A 21,708-nucleotide genomic window follows, 5' to 3' on the forward strand; every position below is an offset into this window, starting at 1 on the left:
CGTAAGCATATGAATATATTCAGTCACATGTCATGCATATCAATAAGTCGCTAAAGAACTACAATTTTCTTAGGAAACATCACAACAAAGATAGAGAGGCTCTACTTATAGATTATAAAGCTTAGTGAAGCTTGTACATTACAAACTGAACCAAACTCAAATAAGTGGCTTACAAACCACATTGAACTCAATCCAATCATCACCAGTTGAATGTATCCTTAGACTTCTCAATTTTGGTTTTGTACGAACTCTCTATTTCTTCCTGCAGACATTTGATTAACATATCATCACTCTTTCAATAACTGTAGCAGACCCCTTTTAAAATATTTTTTGACATGATCACACATCGATTCAAAACATCGAGAGATTTACCTTGCAAGATTTTAGTAGTGGTTCTAGGAACGAGGATCTGAAGAATTTGATTGATTTCCCAAGTAAACTTCTATCTGAATCTGCAGGTGTTGAATAACTTAAAATTATATATGCTAGTAAAGTCTACACTAAAGCAATTCCACATTGATTGTATTTGACAACATACCATCATCTACATCCATACTGACGCCTCCTGAGTTGATTTCTTCTATTAGCTGATATTCATTAGAAAATGAAACATAAGCTAAGGAAAACTCTCTCTGTGATTAAATATTTCAGAGCCACACTTAATGCATCACATTATCTATTATTTTACCTGTGAAAGAGTTGGAACTGCCAATGGATCAAACTCATCGCAGTTATTCGGGTCAATAGGAACACATACACGACCTGAAAACCAGACAACATTTCTTAAGAATTTGAGCTCACATCCATATATTGAACTGAGTATGAATATGATTCTTATCAACTGGTGTTATATAGTCAGAATCAGTGAAGAAACCTGTTTTTGGATGGACACAGAAGGGTGCCTTTAGCAAATGGTTCATCTGCTTTGAGACCTGAAATAAAAAGAAGGCACCATACCACTAAACAGTCACTAAAATTGTCCAGCCTCCATCTTATCAGTTGCTACAGGATCTTACACAGCAAGGAAATATTACCATTATAGCACGGTGGGTTTATTAAAAGTGTATCATAGATTAGAACAAACCTCCAAATCAATTCGAGGATAGGTAAAGGTAAAGACAATTTCTTCTATGCATGTCCGCAGTGATAGAGCCTATAACATTGGAGACAGGACAGAAGATGAATAAATCTGGAATTCAAGTTCATTATGCTAACAGCTGAGTGAAAAACAACTAAGTCTTTCACAATAAAACATACATGTTTTCAATTATTTCAGAAATTACACACCTTGTTTCTCTTTGACTGAAGCGTTTTTTTAAGCTGCTCCCACCGTAAAAGGCTGGTAGCTTCTTCTGATAATGATGATCTCGATGAATTCTCCCACCTTCCTCTGAGATCTGCTTGAATATCTGTCGCAAATATGTAAATAATTGTAAGTGGCCAAATTGAGGTGAGGACCTTGGGTACGATGGAAAAATACATCATCACTCTTCCATACCTTCATCTGTTATCATCCCAAGTATCTTCTCATACTTTTCTTTGCTTGAAAAAATACTTTGAGTTGCCTGTAACTCACCCTCAAAGAAATTCTTAAGAAAATCCACATATGATCTCCTGAAACGCCAGATTGAAATTAGTAACAAAGACAGTGATTTTAAAATCAGGAAGGAAGAGGTTATGGATAAACCCGTACGCAAGGAACGGATGAAGAGAATGACCCATAAGATCGACTTTTTTTGCATTGTTTTCATTTCCCTGTGTCACATAAACAATAGATAAACTCAGAGAATTTCACAATAGCAGAAACCAACAAAATAAACCATAGTTTAGATCTTAAGAACACTACCTTATAAACTCGGAAGTATTCAGCAACAGCCGATCTTTGTTCATTCGTCAACCTGCACAATTTTATCACACAGTTCTTTATTTCCTAAAGCAAAAGGTGAAATGCAGATAGTAATACATGCACCAAGCGAAGTGAGCAATGGTGTTAATAGTCGTTCAGTAATTGTTTCACCTTCGAGCTTTAGCATCACAAACCCAACAGTGAACTCCACGGCGTCCACTGAAGACCCAGAGAATATGTTTGAAACCAAAATCCTCTGCAATTGACAAGACCAGAATGATTGATTACAACTTTGTTTTATGATAAGACCAAACAGTCTTGCCCATTGACAAAAACTAGATCAAGCAATGAACTCCAAAATGATCTTTACAATACAGGGGCAATAAAATACAAAAAGTCGTATAGATGGAAAATCTCATGAACACTAGAAACTCTAGTTGTATCAACTATTTGAAAACTTAAGAAAACATATGTGATACCTCTCAAGGAAGTATCAATGACTTTGATAGCAACTGTCATTAAAGGCCAACACTTGGAGCAAACATCGGCTCCCGAGCAACAGTACCTTACATCGTCATAATCTGTTATATCCTGAGGAAACAAACAACATATTCAAGACAATCAACAAAGAAAAGTACATAATAATAAGCACCAAAACCAATTCCAAGAAATACTTAACAACTTACAATATCAAAGACTAACTCCCTCTCCACTGGAGTAAACAAATTAGTTCCACTGTGCGCATAGGCATGTCTTTTATCTGGCTGAAGAAACACATTCATAAACCTCATATGAGTATGATAGTTTCTAAAACATAGACAAGTTACAAATTTTTTATTAAAGAAAAAAAAAACAGGATTGAACAGCTTACATCTACGCTATACACAGCGCCAATATCAATCTTGTATGGGAAATTAGATTTGATAGCAGCTTCCATAGCTGAAGCATTCTTGAAAGACTTATACCGCAAATAAACATCGTTTTCAAGCGTAAACGAGAACTCTCTTCTACCAAAGTAGTATTCATCACAACCAGGATGCTTCCCATCTACATATAACAAACACAGACAAATATAGAAGATATCATCACAACCTATAAGCTTTCATGTGTGAAAGAACAACAACAAAACACAAGTAATCATCATATGTATGTACCGTGTCCGTATGACAGCCATTTGTAAATATCAGAGTAAGGAAATAGATTTCCTGCAATATGTTATAAGCAAAAAAAAAAATCAGCTAATCAAACAACATATAGATTTGATTTATGAAGAGACAACAAAAAAAGCCAAAATGTAATAAAAAAAATTAAAACTTGCCGTAGTAAATCCGGAGGTAATGAACATTGAATTCGTTTTCGATTTTGGGTTTTGGGTCATCAATCATCATATCATCTCCATTGTTTTTAATCTCCTCTCTCGTCATCTTTCTCGCTCAAAAAGGGTTGCTTTTACTATCTGGGCAAACAAAAAAATCGATTTTTCCCACGTAAGGACTCATATAAACATCATAATCGGAATGAATCAAATTCTCATCACCAAAAAGGAGTTAGTAGATACAGAACATTAGTTTCAGATTGAAATGATAAACTTCGGACTGAATTGATCGGAAGAGAAAGAGAAAGCTTACGAATTTTGAAAGGTGATAAAAGGAGAAGCTTGACCGGAGAACAGTGTCGTCGTCGTCGTCGATTTAGAAAATTTTGTGGGCATTTGGGAGATTTTTGGAGTGGGCAACTCTGTGAAATAGCGGGAAAGAAGAAAGCAACTAGGGTAAATTTGGCGGGGAGAAATAAATGTGAGACAATGGGCTCAAACCATAGTTATGGGCTTTCTCATTTAGGCCCGTTGAACTTTTGTAGCTTTTTAAATACTTCTGCTGATTCGAAATTTAGTTTAAAAGACCGTTTTAAGCATAAAGTGAAGGACAAAAACGTAAATTAACAATCCCCTCTGCTTTTTGGTTTTTTTGCTTTCTTCTTCCTTGGCATTTAATTCTCTCACAGCAACTTTGCCTCTCTCTCTCCCTCTGTGGCGATCTCAGATATGAGGGTTTCTCGAGCTCCGATTTCTTTATCCTTACTTTTCTTCCTCTCTGCTGTTTTGAATCACCACCTCTTACTTGGCGCTCCGATTACGTGTTCCGGTATAGTTCCGATGAAGCACAGGACCAAGATGTTATCGGTTTCTGATTTTGGAGCTGTTGGTGACGGAAAGACCTTGAACACCAAAGCATTCAATGCGGCGATTGATCGTATACGGAACTCCAACAGTATCGATGGAACGCTTCTGTATGTGCCTCGTGGTGTGTATTTGTCTCAGAGCTTCAATCTCACCAGTCACATGACTCTATACCTCGCTGATGGTGCCGTTATTAAAGCCGTTCAGGTGAGTGATTACATAACCATATGAAGAACTTGATTCAATGATTATGTTAAGTATTGTTTGGTTTGTTTGTTCTCTGGTTTGATTTTGAATTAACCTTGATCAAAGCTTTTATAACTTCTCGCATTAATCTTATGCAGAACTTGATTCAGTGATTGTGTTAGGAATTGTTTGTTTGTTTTCTGGTTATAAAGCTTATCTATGATATGTGATTGGATTTGAGGATTTATGTTTAGGTGTGACTGTAAAATGCATTTATACCAAATGATTTAAGGTTTTGAGTTTTCTAAGGTAGTTTGATCATCTGGTTGTTGCATATTGAAGATTAGCTTCTTTACTATGGTTTCATCTTTGATGTTGATATCTCCTGCTCAAGAGTCACATTGTACAATTGTACATTGCGATTTGTGATTGAATTTGCCTTAAGGAATAATGCTTGTTCAATTGTTTTAGGATACGGAGAAATGGCCTTTGACTGATCCTTTGCCGTCTTATGGAAGAGGACGGGAGCGCCCTGGACGAAGGTATATCAGCTTTATCCATGGAGATGGACTCAATGATGTTGTTATTACAGGTGAGGCTGGTTCGGAGATTACTTTTTGTGTCTTAGATGTCAAAAATGTATCTTCTGAAATCAGATTGCTTTGTTGCTGAAACTGAGAACCCGTTTGTGTGTTAATTGCCGTTTCCCAGGCAAAAATGGGACGATTGATGGCCAAGGAGAACCTTGGTGGAACATGTACAGAAGTGGAACTCTAAAGTTTACAAGACCGGGTCTCGTCGAATTCAAGAACTCAACAAACATAGTCATCTCTCATGTTGTTCTTCAGAACTCCCCTTTCTGGACGCTTCATCCTGTTTATTGCAGGTTTACTATCTCTCTCTCACTTTGTAAGCATCTCATGAACTTGAATATGCACTTGGTAATTACTACTTACTACCTCTTTTCTTACAGTGGTGTTGTTGTTCATCACGTTACCATTCTTGCTCCAACTGATTCCTACAACACTGATGGAATTGATCCAGGTTTTTTCTGTTTTCCCTTGCACTTGATCACATCTGTTTGGTTTCATATCATGACTGATGAGCTAACTTAATTGCCCCAGATTCAAGCTCTAACGTCTGTATAGAAGACTCCTACATATCTACTGGTGATGACCTTGTTGCGGTGAAGAGCGGTTGGGATGAGTATGGCATTGCGTACAACCGTCCAAGCCGTGATATCACCATTCGCCGCATCACTGGATCTTCCCCTTTTGCTGGAATAGCAATCGGAAGTGAAACCTCTGGCGGAATCCAAAATATCACGGTAGAAAACATCACTCTGTACAATTCGGGGATCGGCATCCACATCAAAACAAACATTGGCCGAGGAGGAAGCATCCAGGGGATAACAATATCCGGAGTTTACCTGGAAAAAGTCCGGACAGGGATTAAAATCTCTGGCGACACCGGAAATCACCCAGACGATAATTTCAACCCGACCGCTCTTCCCATAGTAAGAGGCATAACAATCAAGAACGTATGGGGAATCAAAGTCGAACGTGCTGGCATGGTTCAGGGATTAAAAGATTCACCTTTTACCAATCTCTGCTTCTCCAATGTTACACTCACCGGAACAAAAAGCTCTCCAATATGGAAATGCTCATATGTCGTAGGAGCCGCCAACAAGGTCAACCCCACACCTTGCCCTGAGCTAACCGCTACCACCCAACAAGGTGGTTCCTGTGAAAACCAATTCTAAATACTACTTACTCCAAAGCTAAGAGAGGACATGTAGAGTAATGTAAGTTATTGGCATCTTCATAATGAAATCAGTTGTTAATACTATTTTCTTTCATTACCATGACCATAGATACCTCTGCAATCAATTCTTAATATAATCAATTTTATATAACTAAAGCTTTACAAGAAACATCTGCTACTGAATTTGATATATAAACAAAACACATCATCATCATCATCATTTTCATATCATAGGATGAACCAAACTATTTATATAATTGTATCTTAGATTCTAACACAAACTCGAGTCTTCTTCTTCAATTAGACCAAATGGTTAAGAAACTTGCGAATCTTTCTCTTGAACATACCATTGTAGTAGCCTCTCTCATCTTCTTCTTTACGCTTAACCAATTTCACCGTAATCGTCTTTGAGTCATCATCCTCCTCCGACGCGAACGATACGACCAAGATCTTGATCGCCGGGAAATCTGCAACGACGGCGTCTGTACCTGCCGCCTTTTCATCTTCGCCGGAGAAGATCATGTCGGTGCCGTAAGAGATCTGAAGACCACGTCGTCCCCACAGCTCGTGGCACGGACGGCGTTTGAAAGGAGCCGTCGTCGTTAACGGACGTCTAGGGAAATGACGGTTGATCGGATGGAAATTGACGAAATTCAACGGCACTGTGACCTCGTCGGGTCCGGGAAGGGTTGGTTTTGTGGAATCTGGGTCGGGTTCGGCTGATACAGTGGTTAAGGGTTCGTCGATGATGTCATTCCCCGGCTTGGAAGTAGCGACGGAGATAGCCAACGTGAACAGAAGAACGGTAACAGTAACGGTAACGGTAACGGTGAGCGAGGCCATTGCTGTGTGTGATTGTGAAGAAGGAATTCTAAACGGGGTTAACTACTATTAACGTTTTCTCCAGGAATCAACTTTTTACGCTAAAATCGATAAAAATAGTTTTTTTTTTTGTTTAAATTGAGGTTGGGCCTAAAAGCCCATATTTTAAGGGTCGGACCATTATTTATTGGCCCAATAATTAACGTTGTCTCCAGGATTCCACTTTGTCAGGCTAAAATCGATAAAAATAGTTTTTGTTGTTTTGGGTTTGGGCCTGTTTTAATCTGGGCTAGATCATAATTTATTGGCCCAATTATTTTGGCGCGAAAGTTAAATCCTTTATTCCCTTTTCTTTAGGGATTTTGGAGACTGTACGTCTGAGTGAGACTTTCCAGGTTTCTTCCATGGCGTCACGGAGGAAAAGAAGAAAGAGGAATGAAGAAACTTGTACTGATAAATCAGAGATTGCATGTTCGCCGGTTGTTGTATTAGCTCACGGTGCCGGTGCTCCCTCTTCTTCCGACTGGATGATTAGGTACTAGTTCTACTAATCTAATCTTCTTCTGACTTCATTCACTTGCTCATGTGGACACAAACTGGTTTGAAGTTTTTCTCTGTATTTGTTGGTGGGTTTGGCTTTAGATGGAAGGAAATGTTAAAGAAGACATTAGCAGCTGTTGAAGTTGTCACATTTGACTACCCTTGTGAGTGAATTTTTTTGTTTGGGTGAATCGTTAAGTTTGAGTATATACTTAAAAGCTTAAAGTGACTGCGGACTTGATTCGTAGATCTTGCTGGTGGGAAAAGAGGAGTTGCTCCGAAAGCTGAAAAGTTGATTGAGTTTCATTCAGATGTTGTTAAAGAAACTGCTGCTAAATTCCCTGGTCATCCTTTGATATTAGCTGGCAAATCAATGGGTTCTAGGTACATTTCGTTTGTTTCGTTGCATATATTCTGGTGTTGAATGTGACCTTAACCTTATTATCACTTGTAGAGTAAGCTGTATGGTTTCAGCTGTGAATGAAGATATTACAGTTTCAGCTGTGATATGTTTAGGATATCCACTTAAGGTTTGGACTCTATGACTACGAAAAGCCATTTTTAGTTTCCCCCGTAATGTATGAATGGCCAGTTGAATATTACACGTTGTCTTCAGGGAGCTAAAGGTGTGATAAGAGACGAGACCTTGCTGGAAATGGGAGTCCCAGTGATGTTTGTGCAGGTATTCTACGCGTTAAGTAACAAAACTCTGTTTCGCCGATGAATGGTTAAGGAAATGATTGAATCTTTGTTTTTTTTTGGTTTGAAAGGGTAGCAAAGATCCTATGTGTCCTTTGGATAAACTTGAAGCTGTTTGTAACGAAATGAAAGCTGTGACTGAGCTGCATGTGATTGATGGTGGAGATCACTCCTTCAAGATTGGGAAGAAACACCTCCAAACAAAGGGGTTAACACAAGCTGAAGTCGAAGATATCGCTTTGAACGCAATAGCCACTTTTGTCTCCAAATCCATTGCTCAACGCCCATAATTTATATATCATCGCCTGCCTTTTACATAACTTCATTCAACTCCTAATGGCTAATGCTATCAATTATGTGCCAACTTTGGTTAAAATTTCTAATGTAAACTGCAGTTCCATGGATTTCTTTTTACAACTTCTTACACCAAAGTAAGGTGGTTTTGGCTTTGTGTGATGAATACATTTCAATACAAATTTGCGGTCCCTAATTAAATTTTTGAACCAGTTAATATATAGATAAATTACTAATTTTATAAATTAATAAAATATTACAAGTCCAACTCTATAGAGGTTGTTTTGCTGTAATTGATTACTAAATTACACATGTTGAAATGATTTACTTATATCCTATAAGGTATGTCAATATAAATAGTTGAGTTGATTATGATTAATTGGCCCTTTGTGAAGAATGATTGCACAATACAGAGAACCTTTTAAGAAAAAGAAAATCAACCTCTGACAAATGTTATTTGTAACTTTATATATTTCTAAATAATTTATTTTAAATATTTTGAAAAAATTGTATATAAGTATTTAAAAATATATTTTAAAAATTAATTCATATATCTTATAATTAGAATATTTTCAGTTTTTAATTCCAATATTAAATATCTTTATAGAAGAAGAAATATGTATTCAACATATTTTCTCAATATTTATTGAATTATCTTACTTTACACATCTTATGACTATTACAAAAGGAAATAAATCTTATGAATACCCTATAAAGCAAAAGTTTTTGCTCCTCTTATATAAATCTTCTACCAATTTTTTTACTTTTTTGGTAAGATATTATTTTAAAATAAATTGGTCAAATGGTATTTTCCAAACTTTATTAAAGCAAAGTATTTACTACAAATTTCAGTCAATGCTAAATATTTGCTGTCAAAGAAATTATATTAAGGAAATAAATCTTATGAATTACCCTATGACTCACTCTTGTATAAATATACACCTCTATTAATCCTAAAACATAATCTTAATTAAATCTATTTTCTCTTTTCTTTCCCTTCTTTTACAAAAAAAAAATCCCCAAAGATATGGTGAAGACGTTAGAGAAAATCCCTCAATAACCTCTAGACGAGGTATCAATACTTTATTCGGAAAAAGGTAAAAATCTCTCTTTCAAATTCTCAAATTAAAATATTGTTTTCTTTCCTCGGTGCTGGATAGGATTAGACACATGTTAACATCAATTAGTAGATAACCTGAAATTTAGGGATACCCAAATTCGGATTTGTCGGATCCGTGAAACAACTGCAGTGATTCTGATCCGCAATATCCACGGGTATCTAGATCTACACAAAAATAGCTACGAATCTTATAATTTTTTTAAAAAAAATATCATATAAATACTTCAAATAAATTTTAAAAATATTTAAGACATATTTCTTTTATATGCCTTTATTAATTTTGAGCAATTTTACTATTTATATTATATATATATATATATAATTCATATATAGATAATTAAATTATTTATTTATATAATCGGATCGATCCAAATATATGTATTGTAACTTCAAATCTATATATCCAAATCCGGATCGAGGAGCTCCAAATACCCAACTTTTTTGGGACCGGATTTGGTTCTCTGATCACCCATAATTTTGCTTGTCCTAGTTTGTGGATGATCTTCTAAGCATGATGTCTTCTTTTTCATTTAATTTTATAATCGTATTTTATTTTAATACAAGAAAATCTTTAGCTCATATTATTACATTCAAATTAATATTTTGACCTCACTATAAGTATGTTGATCTGTGTGTCAGGAAATGGATAGGATCAGTGATTTACCAAACGCATTGATATGTCACATCTTATCCTTCCTTCCAATAAAAGAGGCTGTTTCAACTTCTGTTCTTGCCAAAAGGTGGAAACCTCTGTTTCTTGATCAACCAAACCTTGTCTTTGATGACTCCATCTATTTTAATCCTCCAACGTCTTACAAAGAAAAGTTAACGAACGCTAGAAGCTTTATGCGTTTTGTGGATGGTGTCTTGGCTTCGCAAGGGAATGCTCCGCTCAACAAGTTCAAACTTGTAGGCAATTTTGTAGTCGATGAATTGTGGGTGCTGGAGTGGATACCAAATTTGCTGAAACGTGGTGTATCAGATATTCATCTAAACATCTCTTCGTTTTGGGCTGATTCTGACCGCTCAAAATTTGATCCTCTGCCTCCGGAGATGTTTGTGAACAAGACATTGGTTAGCCTCACTATAATCTTTGAAGGTGGTGTCAACATTAACGTTGAAGGTGATGTTTCTCTTCCCAAGCTTAAGATTCTCCATCTGAACTATTTCAAGACAACAACGAGTACGTTTAACAAGATTCTCTCTGGTTGTCACGTGCTCGAAGAATTAGCGTTGACTAATTTGATGTGGGACGACGAGGCTTTGGAAGTTGAACCATGCTTAGTGACTGTGTCCATCCCAACCCTCAAGAGACTAATGTTTTGTCGTTATGAAAAATATGATGATGATAACCAAGCTGTGTCATTGTCATTTGATAATCCAAATGTGGTCTACATGGAGTATTCTGATACTATTGCGGATACGTATCAACAAATGAGTTTTGGTTCGCTTGTTGAAGCTAAACTCGGACTTCGGCTGACACCAGAGCAGTTAGATAATAACGAATGGTTTGATGAATATGAAATTGATTTGTTTCCTAACGAAATGAGTAATGTAACAAATTTTCTCAATGGAGTACGCAATGTGAAGATCCTCCACGTGAATGTTAACATGCTTTGGGTCAGTTCTATCCATCTTTCTCCTAATCTTTACTTAATATATTGCTACTCATAAACAAAACTCATGAGTTCATAGGGAACGGTTAAGGTCTTGACTTGATTTGGTTTTCTGTGTTTTTTCTTTTCTTTTAGGTACTTGGTTCTTGTCGTGATACAATGCCAGCATTCAACAACCTCCTTCGTTTAACTATTGAGACTAAACCAGAAGTAATATGGAAAGCATTGCCAGCTCTACTCAGGAGTTGTCCAAATCTAGTAACCCTCATCTTCAAAGTACCATACTTACATAATCATGTGAATCAACCATACGTTGTTCAAAACACACACTTAGATTTTGAAACTGTTTCCTTTATGTTGCAGGGACTGCATCACATAAATACAGATAGATGTAAGGACGTGGACGGGTGCTTATGCAGAGAGTTTGCTGGTAACTGGGAAGAGGTCGCTCGTCCTTGCCTATCATCAAGTTCGGTCAAGGTTATAGAGATACTTAACTTTGGTGAAACTCTTGATAACCATGATGACGAAGACGATATCGATGATGATGACAATGGTGGACTTGTTTATTGCTTAAGAGAGAAGATAGATCATGTCAAGCTCTTCCTAAAGAAAATGCCGAATCTCGAACAAGTGAGGATGCACTTTCTTTCATCAGATAATGAAGAAGATGTAATGATGAAAGTGTTCAAGAAACTTCAGCAGCTTCCTAGAGTAGTAGCTTCACCCAACTGCAACATCCAAGTGTTATCAGATAACCTCAGCTTATCATTTAATACATCAGACTAAATGGTCCTTGTCCTTTACAAGATCCTTTTCTCAGGCTACAAGTTTGTGTAGTTGCTAAAAGATCCTTTTAATTCTTGTTTCTTCCTTTGATAACTCTCTTTTCTTTTCTTGTTTTGGTTTTGCTTCCCTTAATGACTCTGGCGTTGAAATGTTTTTCTCCTATTTGGCTTAGAATGGTAATATCATGCATCTTTTGTGTTATCTCTATCTTTTTTCTTGTATGTTGAAGAAAACTAACAAACCAAATAGTAAACGTTTATAAATTTGTGAAATATTGTATAGACCAAATTTGCTTGACCAATTCTTGTGTTCGCATTTACGAGATAGATTTTGCAATGAGTTTTATTTTTAAGTTTGTAACCTTTTGCTCTTTCCTCTATGGTCAAAGCTCTCCAGTTTGAAATTAACTTAATAGTTACAAAGTGAAGATAAATGTATCACGTAATGTGTGTATGTGTTAGCAACGTCCCAAGTGTTACTTTGATTTGTATTTACTTTTGCATTTGCATTTGCATGGTATACTATACTCATGTGTGTTTTTAGATTAAATCACAATTTTTAGTTTCTCTATTTCAAAAAGATATTTGTCAATAGTAAATCCCAAATGTAATAGAATACAGTTTGAAGAGTATATAAAAAATAAAATTCTTAAACCTCAATCTGTATAGAGTTTATGTTTTCTAATCTATTGACGAAGGATAAAATAATAATTATAAAAAATCTGCTTATGCAAGTTACGTAAACTAGTTTATAAAACAAATTGTATAAAGATCTCATTGAACTAATAATTACTATGGTCACATCAAAGTAAAGTTACGGACGCCAATAAATCAAAATTACGTTAAAAAATGAATTGAACTTTGCTTATAGAGTCACATTATTATTTATATAATTTTTTCTATTAATGTGAGACTTGACACACAAAGAGAAAGCCAACAGTCACTTACGGCGACGATTAGAAAGCTCACAGAGCAGCCCTAGTAAGTTTTCTCCATTTTCTTCTTTTGATCTCACTGTTCATGTCCGTATACTTGTTGTTTCTTAGCCTTCTTCTTTTTTTTTGTTCTCGGTTTCTAACAGGAGTTATTGCATGTCTTTGTTTAGGTTGTAACTTCTAAGTTTTGATCTGTTTCTGTCACAAAATGGGTTCGAGAAAGAAGGGTTTCGATGATTATGGAGATAGAATTAGCGGTTTACCAGACGCAATGCTTTGTCACATCTTATCATTCCTTCCTACAAAAGAAGCTGCTTCAACTACTGTTCTTGCCAAAAGATGGAAGCCTTTGCTTGCCTTTGTACCAAATCTTGACTTTGATGACTCTTTCTGTTTCAATCCTCCAAGGACTTACGAAGAAACGAGATACAGTTCTGTAAGTTTCATAGGGTTTGTGGATAGTGTATTGGCTTTGCAAGCGAAAACCAAAGCTCCCTTGAAGAGATTCCATGTTAAGTGTGAGAATGTTGTGGATCAATACTCGGTGCTTGATTGGATACCCAAAGTATTGAAACGTGGTGTGTTAGATATTTATCTAGACATCCCTTCGTCTAGCGGTTTTTGTGAAAACTCGAGCTTCTATCCTCTGCCTTCTAAGATGTTTGAGAGCAAGACATTGGTTAGGCTGAAGATACAGTTTGAAGATGGTGTCTACATTCATGTGAAACGTGGTGTTTCTCTTCCCAAGCTTAAGACTCTCCATCTTGATTATTTCAAGATAGAAACGAGTACGTTTAACAAGCTTCTTTCTGCCTGTCACGTGCTTGAAGAATTAGTGCTGGTTAATTTGATGTGGGATGAGGATTCAGAACCTGAACCTTGTCCTGTGACTGTGTCTATCCCAACCCTCAAGAGACTAAAGTTTTGCCGTTATGAAGATTGCTATGAGGCTAATTTTCATGAGTATGAAGATTATGATGAGGATAAAGAGGGAGTGTCATTGTCGTTTGATACTCCGAATTTGGTCTACCTAGAATATTCTGATGCTATTGTGGACAGGTATAAACAGGTGAGTTTTGACTCGCTTGTCGAAGCTAATCTCAGACTTCGAAAAGCACCTAATCAGACTGAAACAGACAAGACTAATGTAACAAAGCTTCTCACGGGAATACGCAATGTTAGAATTCTCTACTTGACTGATGACTCTCTTAAGGTTAGTACAATCTTTGTTTAAATACTACTTTTGTTTCTCTGTTAGTAGAGCAATTATTAAGGGCTTGAGTTGGCTAATAATCATATATCACAACTGAGTGATGCTGCAATTTGATTTGGTTTGTGTTTCAGGTACTTTCTTGCTGCCGAGAAAGACTACCTGTGTTCAACAACCTAATTGAGTTAACTATTAAGACTACACCATATGTAGGATGGAAATTATTGCCACCTCTACTCAAGAGTTGTCCAAGTCTAGAAACCCTTGTCTTTGAAGTACTATTACACATCCTTTACATTAATTGCTAACACGGTTTTGAACACACATTTTTACTGGACTTTTTTCTATGTTTCAGGGACTGCATCACAAAGATTCCAATAGATGTGGGGACAAGGACGGATGCTTGTGCCAATATGATAATAATTGGGGGGTGAAGATGGATGTCCGCACTTGTCTATCATCAAGTCCGGTTAAGGTTGTAAAGATATTGAAGTTTGGTGAAACTTTTGATGGTGATGATGATGACGATGATGATGATGATGATGATGATGATGAAGATGTTGGGTCTTGTGATGATGTTGCCGATGTTGTAGAGGAGCAGATAGAGCATGTCAAGCACTTCATAGAGAAAATGCCGGATCTTGAACAAGTAATACTGTACTACGATACACCAAATGATCAAGATGTGATGAAAGTATTCAAGAAACTTCAGATGCTTCCTCGAGTAGCTTCAGCTAATTGCAATGTCCAGATAAAATCAAAGAATCTCAGCTTGACATCTACTTCGACTAAACGAGGTACTCTTCTTTAGAAGATTCTTCTTGTGGTTTCTCAGCCATGGTTAATGTCTCAGGCTACAAGTTTGCTTAGCTGCAAAAAGATCTAAACTCAAATGTCTCAGGCTACAAGTTTGCTTAGCTGCCTTTTGTTCTTCTCTAATGACTTGAATAATGTTTGTTTTTCTCTTTTGACTGAGAATGTTGGTTATCTTTTGTTCAGTCTTTCTTCTTCTCTTCCTTGAATGAAATTTAGTACTCGTTTGTTTTCTTCTTGCACATGATCACATTTTGTTGTTCTAAGATAAAGATCTGGTTCTATTAGTTGGTCTCAGCCACGGCTATATTAGCGTTCTGAAAGAATTGACTCATTCGTGAATCAGATATTGAAACTATGAACATGATTCTCTTTGTTCCAAGCTTTCTTTAAGAGTCCTTTTGATTCGCAAGTCAAAGTTAAAATACAGTCTCGAGAGGGAGCGAGAGATTTGGAACATTGATAGTGTGTACTGGTTTTATGGCTTCGCTCTAAGGTCATAATAGTGTAAACGTTTAGAGGTACATAGCTTGGTCTCAATAACTGCACTTGCTTAATCTGCACAGTTGTACATAGCTTGGTCTCCTATTTTACAATTAGTCAAGCAAACAAAGATCACTATACAAGTTGAAGAAATACCGAACCACACATAACCATCCAAATAGACAAAGTAACTTATTCGGCCATTAACAGTTTATTAACTGATCCATATTTTCAAATAGATCTTCTCTTCTGCAGATGGCTAAACAAGCCAGTCTAAAGCCAAAAAACATAGGAATCACACGTGTCAACACTGCTTAAAGACCACCGCTTCAACTACACCCACCATAAAGTAAAGTAAGTAGTAATCCACACTTTTTTATGCGACCCTTCAGAAACCAGGTGACTTTACAAACACACGAAGACAAAACCAGAGGATTTCAAAAGACCCTAATCATGTGAAAACTCAATCGTTTTCTGTTTTTTTTTGGTTGGGCTCTGCTTTGGTTCTTGAGTAAGTTTTCTAAATTTTCTTCTTATGGCCTCACTTTTCTTGTCCATTTGTCATCTGTTGTGGTTAAGTGTTTGTTATTTGGAATCATGTTGTTTCGAGTTTCTTACCGGACTTTCATGTCTTTGTTCAGGTTATATAACTTCTAAGTGTGGTTGTTTTGTATCTGCCACAAAATGAAATCGAAAAATAAAAAGAAGGTTGTTGATGGTTCTAGAGATTTAATCAGCGGTTTACCAGATGCAATGCTTTGTCACATCTTATCATTCCTTCCAACTAAAGAAGCTGCTTCAACTACTGCTCTTGCCAAAAGGTGGAGACCTTTGCTTGCTTTTGTACCAAATCTTGACTTTGATGACTCCATCTTTCCCCATCCTCGAGAGAGTGAAAGTGTTATGGCTTTTGTGGATAACGTATTGGCTTTGCAAGAGAATGCTACGTTGAAAAGATTCCACCTTAAGTGTAAAGATGTCGTTGATGGCTACCGGGTGTTGGATTGGTTACCAAAAGTTTTGAAACGTGATGTGTTAGATATTGATCTACACATCCCTTCGCCTTGCGGTTTTTGTTCCAAGTCGAGTTTTTACCCTCCTCTGCCTTCAGAGATCTTTGTGAGTAAGACATTGGTTAGGCTGAAAATACAGTTTAAGAATGGCGTCAGCATTAATGTGGAAGGTGATGTTTCTCTTCCGAATCTTAAGACCCTTCATCTTGATTCTTTCAAGATAGATACTAGAATGTTTAACAAGCTTCTTTCTGGCTGTCACGTGCTCGAAGAATTAGTGCTGGTTAAGTTGATGTGGGACGAGTCTGTGGAACCTGGAACTTGCTTCGTGACCGTGTCTATCCCAACCCTCAAGAGACTATTGTTTTCTCGTTTTCAGTATTTTGATGAGGATGAAGATTCTGTTGAAGCTACAGATTTTAACGAGAGTGTGTCATTTTCATTTCATAATTCAAATCTGGTCTACCTGAAGTACTCGGATACTATCGCTGGCAGGTATCAACAAGTGAGTTTTGACTCGCTTGTTGAAGCTAAACTCAAACTTAGGAAGACATCAGGCCAGACTGAAAAGGACAAGGTTAATGTAACAAAGCTTCTCATGGGAATATGCAATGTCAAGATTCTCTACTTGTCTTATTTCACTCTTAAGGTTAGTCATCAGATCTTTCTCCTAAAATTTTAATTTCTACTCAGATATTGACTATTCTAGCCTCTGTTTGAGTTGATGTTCACAATTCACAAGTTGATCAGTGAATTATATACATAGTTGGTTTGGTTTTTGTTTCAGGTACTTGGTTGCTGCAGTGAAACAATGCCAATATTCGAGAATCTGATTCAGTTAACTATCAAGACTGCACTAGATGTAGGATGGGAATCATTACCACCTGTACTCAACAATTGTCCAAATCTACAAACTCTTGTCTTCGATGTAACATATACAACCTTTAAATAAACTATAATTAAGACACTCACAAATTAGATTTTGATATCTGATTATCTTATGTTTCAGGGACTGCATCACAAATATACAGTTAAATGTGGGGACGAGGAAGGGTGCGTCTGCGAAGGTCAGGATGATTTTGGGGTGGAGGAGGATATTAATACTTGCCTATCATCAAGTCCGGTGAAGGTTATAAAGATATTTAACTTTGGTGAAATTTGTTATGTGGAAGAAGACATAGATGACCAGATAAAGCAGGTCATACAATTCCTAGAGACAATGCCAAATCTTGAACAAGTGATAGTGTACTACAATACACCAAATGATGAAGATGTGATGGAACTATGCAAGCAACTTCAAGAGCTTCCTAAAGTGGGATCAGCTAAATGTGAGGTCCAAATCATTTCTGATATCCCCAACCTATCATGTACTATCTCCATGAGAAAGGCTACTCCTTTTTTGGTTTCTCAGCCATGAACATGAACATGTTTCAGGCTAAAAAACTCTAAAACTCTGTTTCAATTCGACTGTATGGTTCTTTTCTTGTTTTGTTGCTTTTGTGTTATTGCTCTCTCCTTTGGACTGAGAATGTTGAATATCTTTTGTTTGTCTCTCTTCTTCTTGTCTATTGAACAAAACTAGGAGTCCTTTTTTTTCTTTTCTTGTAATGGATTATAGTTTCTTGATAATATCGAGTTAACTATACTATTGATTAGAAAATAAGAGGACTAGTAAAAACAAAAGTAGTAACTCGACGGTGAGCTTCCGATAGTTCCAAGCCGTGTAGGACTCCGGACAATTTCTAGAATCTTAGCGCTTGATTGATTTGTTTCCTCTGTGTAATGGGTTTGATTGACTGAGAGAGAAAGGAATGAGAAGAAGAAGAAGAAGAAGAATAAGACTTCGTTTCTACTTTTTGGGTGTCCACAAAATTCATCGGAAACCCTAAAGTTTGTTTCTATTGATATAAAATAAAATAAAAAGAAGTTGAAGCTTGCAGCACACGAAACATAGAGTCACACGTGTCATCCCCAGGAGTACAACACTTCCCAAAAACCACCACTTCAACTTCACCGCCAGGAGTACAACACGGGATGGGTTCTTGCTGAGCCAAGATCAGATCATTCTCTGAGCCTTTCTGTCCATTTAACTACCATTGACCTTCCAAATGTATCAAGGGGACAAGACACTTTTGAATGGGAAGTGGATGGTAGAATTTGTGAAGGTTTTGATGCTTCAAGAACTTGGTCCTCTTTAAGACCGAGGGAAGAGGAAGTGCGATGGGCAAATCTGGTTTGGTTTAAAGGGGCTACTCCTAAACACGCTTTCACCATGTGGATTGCCAACCTAAATCGGTTGCCAACAAAATCTAGGCTGGAAAACTGGGGCATGCAAATTAACTCTATGTGTGACTTCTGCTCCCTGCACAAGGAGACAAGAGATCATCTTCTCTTGACTTGTGATTTTGCTTTTGATAACGAAAAACGTAGTTATCGATTTAATCCAAATCACAAACACCAAATTGAATCGTCGTTCATGAAACGAGAATCCAAATCTCACAAGCTTGAGCATAGATAGAAGAAACAGCTCAGCAAGATGAGTACAACACCATGATCACAGAGTTAAGAAACTAAGAAGAAGAAGAAGAAGATAACAACTATCAATAATTTTCTGATTAATTTTCACAACTGATCTTTTTTTCTCCTTATACGCTTCAGCTCACGATCTAACTCTTCTTCTATCAAACCACAGCCAATAAACGTCTCCCACGTGTCCAGCAACTTGTTTCCTTCTCACGTGCCACACGTGCCATTCTTCTTATCTCTTTTCCTGTATCAGCTTTGTCTCTTTGGCATAGGGTGAGCTTAAGACTTGACCGTTCTCCCTTGAACTTTCATTCATGGCCAACGCTTCTTACTTGGATGGAATCTACTAACTCGGGCTCCCCATCTACGTTGCGCAAACTTACGGCTCAAGCAGTCATTTATGCTATATGGAAACAGCGGAACAACTTGCACCACAACCAAACCCATGTGCTGCCTTCTCAGATCTTCAAACAGATTGACCGTGAAATCAAAAACTCAATCACTGCCAGACAATACAATAAGCAATTCAAAAAGCTTATGAGTCATTGGCTGCACTGATCTGGTTTATCTTCTGGGCTGCTTTGCTTTCTTGTTTTTTCTAGTTTTTGCCAAGAAACCAACTTTTGTAAGGTTACACTATCTTGTAAAACCAAACTCTTTCATTTATATGAATATTTGCATTTTAGCAAAAAAAAAAGTAATAGTTTTGTAGTGTATTTGTCACTGTTTCGTTCTTAGCATTTCTTTTTCTTTTTTGTTCTCCGTTGTCTCTGATGTGGTTTAGTGTTTCATAGATACTTCAAAGACCTTGTTTGTTATGTGGAATCATATTATTTCGAATATCTTACGAGAAGTTACATGTCTTTGTTCAGGTTATAACTTGTAAGTGTGGTTGTTCTGTATCTGTCACAAAAATGAAATCGAAAAAGAAAAAGAATGTTGTTGATGGTTCTAGAGATATAATCAGCGGTTTACCATACGCAATGCTTTGTCACATCTTATCATTCCTTCCAACTAAAGAAGCTGCTTCAACTACTGCTCTTTCCAAAAGGTGGAAGCCTTTGCTTGCTTTTGTACCAAATCTTGACTTTGATGACTCCATCTATTTCTATCCTCGAGAGAGTAACAAGTATTCTGAACGTTTTGAAAGTTTTATGAGTTTCGTGGACGGTGTCTTGGCTTTTGCAAGCGAAAGCTAAATCCCCGTTGAACAGATTCCAAGTCAAGTGTAAAGATGTTGTTGATCAATATTGGGTTCTTGAATGGATACAAAAAGTGCTGAAACGTGGTGTGTTAGATATTGATCTTCGCATCCCTACGTCTCTTGGTTATTGTTCGAGATCGAATTTTTATCCTCTGCCTTCTAAGATATTTATGAGCAAGACATTGGTGAGGCTAAAGATCGAGTTTGAAGATGGTGTCAACTTTTCTGTAGATGGTGATGTTTCTCTTCCGAAGCTCAAGATTTTATATCTTGATTATTTTCAGACAGATACCATCACGTTCAACAAGCTTGTGTCTGGTTGTCACGTGCTCGAAGAATTAGTGTTGGTTAATTTGAAGTGGAACTGGAACTATTTGGATCCTATGCCTGGCTACCTGACTTTGTCTATACCAGACTAAAGTTTTGTCGTTCTGAAACCTTTTATGAGGTTGAAGATGTTGATGAGGCTAATGAGAATGTGCAACTATTATTTGATAATCCAAATCTGGTTCACCTAGAATATTCTGATAGTATGGCCGATAGGTATCGAGAAGTGAGTTTTGATTCGCTTGTTGAAGCTAGTGTCGGACTTCGATTGACACCTGATCAGATCGTACATGTAACATGTTCATCAGAAGATAACTTGGAACCCGAAGACGAGATTAATTTGAAAAATCTTCTCATGGGAATATGCAATGTTAAGATCCTCTTCTTGTCTTGTGACACTCTTAAGGCCAGTCCCATTTTTCTTCTCTTAATCTTTTTTTAGTATGCTACAATTGACAAGTTGGTGATGATATTGTTGATATGGATAATTTTTATTACAGGTACTCAATTACTGCAGTGAAACAATACCTGTATTCAACAGCCTGATGCAGTTGACAGTTGAACCATGCGTAGAATGGGAATCACTGTCAGCTCTACTCAAGAACTGTCCAAATCTAGAAACCCTCATCTTCCAAGTAACATACACATTCTTGACATTAACAACCTAACACACTTTACACACAATTGGTTTTGTTGAAACTGATTCCATTATGTTTCAGGGACTGCAACACATATTTGGAGATAAATGTGAGGACGAGGACGGGTGCTTGTGCAAATGTCCAGATGATTCCTTGGGAACTGTCGTTCGTAATTGTCTAGTATCAAGTCCGGTGAAGGTTCTTAAGATATTGAAGTTTCGTGAAAACTGTGATATCGATGAGATAGAGGAGCAGATAGAACATGTCAAGCACTTCCTAGAGACAATGCCGAATCTTGAGAATGTGACATTGTACTACAATACACCAGATGGTGAAGATGTAATGAAAGTATGCAAGCAACTTCAGAAGATCCGTAGAGTAGCTTCAGCCAAGTGCAATGTCCAAATAATCTCAGACAACCTCAGCTTATCATCTACTATGTTGACCAAAAGAGGAAGAAGATATTTTTCTGGTTTCAAAAAGCTTAAATAACCTCAGTTTTGTTGTAAAGTTGCTAAAAGATCGATCGCGTTCCAAGATTCTCTTATGTCTTTTATTTGTTGTTCCTTTGATAACTCTCTTCTTCTTCTTTTACTTTATTTTTGGTTTTATAACTTGTGTCATTGTTTTCTCCTTTTGACTTACAATGGTGAATAATCTTTTGTTAAGAGAATTAGCACTCATTGTTCTCTTCTTGTAATGGAT

The 21,708-nt window shown here is 36.8% G+C and overlaps 7 protein-coding genes and 1 pseudogene across 7 annotated transcripts; 6 read left to right on the top strand and 2 right to left on the bottom strand.

Annotated features, from left to right (window-relative positions):
* Positions 1-33: 33 nt before the first annotated feature.
* Positions 34-3,573, bottom strand: LOC17879178 (DNA primase small subunit). The gene is made up of 17 exons (XM_006283665.2): positions 3,475-3,573; positions 3,165-3,302; positions 3,001-3,051; positions 2,718-2,893; positions 2,533-2,610; positions 2,326-2,437; positions 2,018-2,102; positions 1,847-1,898; positions 1,694-1,755; positions 1,499-1,614; positions 1,288-1,409; positions 1,085-1,153; positions 875-932; positions 689-762; positions 539-587; positions 373-452; positions 34-262 (listed from the first exon to the last, which is right to left on the bottom strand). The coding sequence occupies exons 2-17, from the start codon at positions 3,268-3,270 to the stop codon at positions 200-202; spliced, it is 1,353 nt and encodes a 450-aa protein (XP_006283727.1). The 5' UTR covers positions 3,271-3,302; positions 3,475-3,573; the 3' UTR covers positions 34-199.
* Positions 3,574-3,817: 244 nt separating this feature from the next.
* LOC17880602 (probable polygalacturonase) lies at positions 3,818-6,072 on the top strand. The gene is made up of 5 exons (XM_006283666.2): positions 3,818-4,232; positions 4,683-4,803; positions 4,923-5,097; positions 5,185-5,255; positions 5,336-6,072. Exons 1-5 carry the CDS (start codon positions 3,891-3,893, stop codon positions 5,971-5,973), a joined length of 1,347 nt encoding a protein of 448 aa, XP_006283728.1. The 5' UTR covers positions 3,818-3,890; the 3' UTR covers positions 5,974-6,072.
* Positions 6,073-6,085: 13 nt separating this feature from the next.
* On the bottom strand, positions 6,086-6,931 carry LOC17880603. The gene has a single exon (XM_006286012.2). It carries the CDS (start codon positions 6,816-6,818, stop codon positions 6,276-6,278), a length of 543 nt encoding a protein of 180 aa, XP_006286074.1. The 5' UTR covers positions 6,819-6,931; the 3' UTR covers positions 6,086-6,275.
* A 136-nt stretch (positions 6,932-7,067) lies between these two features.
* LOC17880465 (KAT8 regulatory NSL complex subunit 3) lies at positions 7,068-8,450 on the top strand. The gene is made up of 6 exons (XM_006284413.2): positions 7,068-7,332; positions 7,440-7,501; positions 7,586-7,721; positions 7,792-7,867; positions 7,954-8,019; positions 8,108-8,450. The coding sequence occupies exons 1-6, from the start codon at positions 7,202-7,204 to the stop codon at positions 8,324-8,326; spliced, it is 690 nt and encodes a 229-aa protein (XP_006284475.1). The 5' UTR covers positions 7,068-7,201; the 3' UTR covers positions 8,327-8,450.
* An 896-nt stretch (positions 8,451-9,346) lies between these two features.
* Positions 9,347-12,062, top strand: LOC17880762 (putative F-box/LRR-repeat protein At5g41630). Its single transcript, XM_023779248.1, has 4 exons — positions 9,347-9,427; positions 10,090-11,070; positions 11,202-11,342; positions 11,430-12,062. The coding sequence occupies exons 2-4, from the start codon at positions 10,093-10,095 to the stop codon at positions 11,853-11,855; spliced, it is 1,545 nt and encodes a 514-aa protein (XP_023635016.1). The 5' UTR covers positions 9,347-9,427; positions 10,090-10,092; the 3' UTR covers positions 11,856-12,062.
* A 935-nt stretch (positions 12,063-12,997) lies between these two features.
* On the top strand, positions 12,998-15,021 carry LOC17878383 (putative F-box/LRR-repeat protein At5g41840). Its single transcript, XM_006284249.2, has 3 exons — positions 12,998-14,002; positions 14,134-14,274; positions 14,355-15,021. Exons 1-3 carry the CDS (start codon positions 12,998-13,000, stop codon positions 14,808-14,810), a joined length of 1,602 nt encoding a protein of 533 aa, XP_006284311.2. The 3' UTR covers positions 14,811-15,021.
* Positions 15,022-15,979: 958 nt separating this feature from the next.
* LOC17877410 (putative F-box/LRR-repeat protein At4g00320) lies at positions 15,980-17,725 on the top strand. Its single transcript, XM_006285553.2, has 3 exons — positions 15,980-16,957; positions 17,096-17,236; positions 17,318-17,725. The coding sequence occupies exons 1-3, from the start codon at positions 15,980-15,982 to the stop codon at positions 17,723-17,725; spliced, it is 1,527 nt and encodes a 508-aa protein (XP_006285615.2).
* Positions 17,726-19,748: 2,023 nt separating this feature from the next.
* Positions 19,749-21,495, top strand: LOC17877544 (annotated as a pseudogene).
* The last annotated feature ends 213 nt before the right edge of the window (positions 21,496-21,708 follow it).

This window comes from Capsella rubella, unplaced genomic scaffold, assembly GCF_000375325.1.
Source record: "Capsella rubella cultivar Monte Gargano unplaced genomic scaffold, Caprub1_0 scaffold_7, whole genome shotgun sequence".
Lineage (NCBI taxonomy): Eukaryota > Viridiplantae > Streptophyta > Magnoliopsida > Brassicales > Brassicaceae > Capsella > Capsella rubella.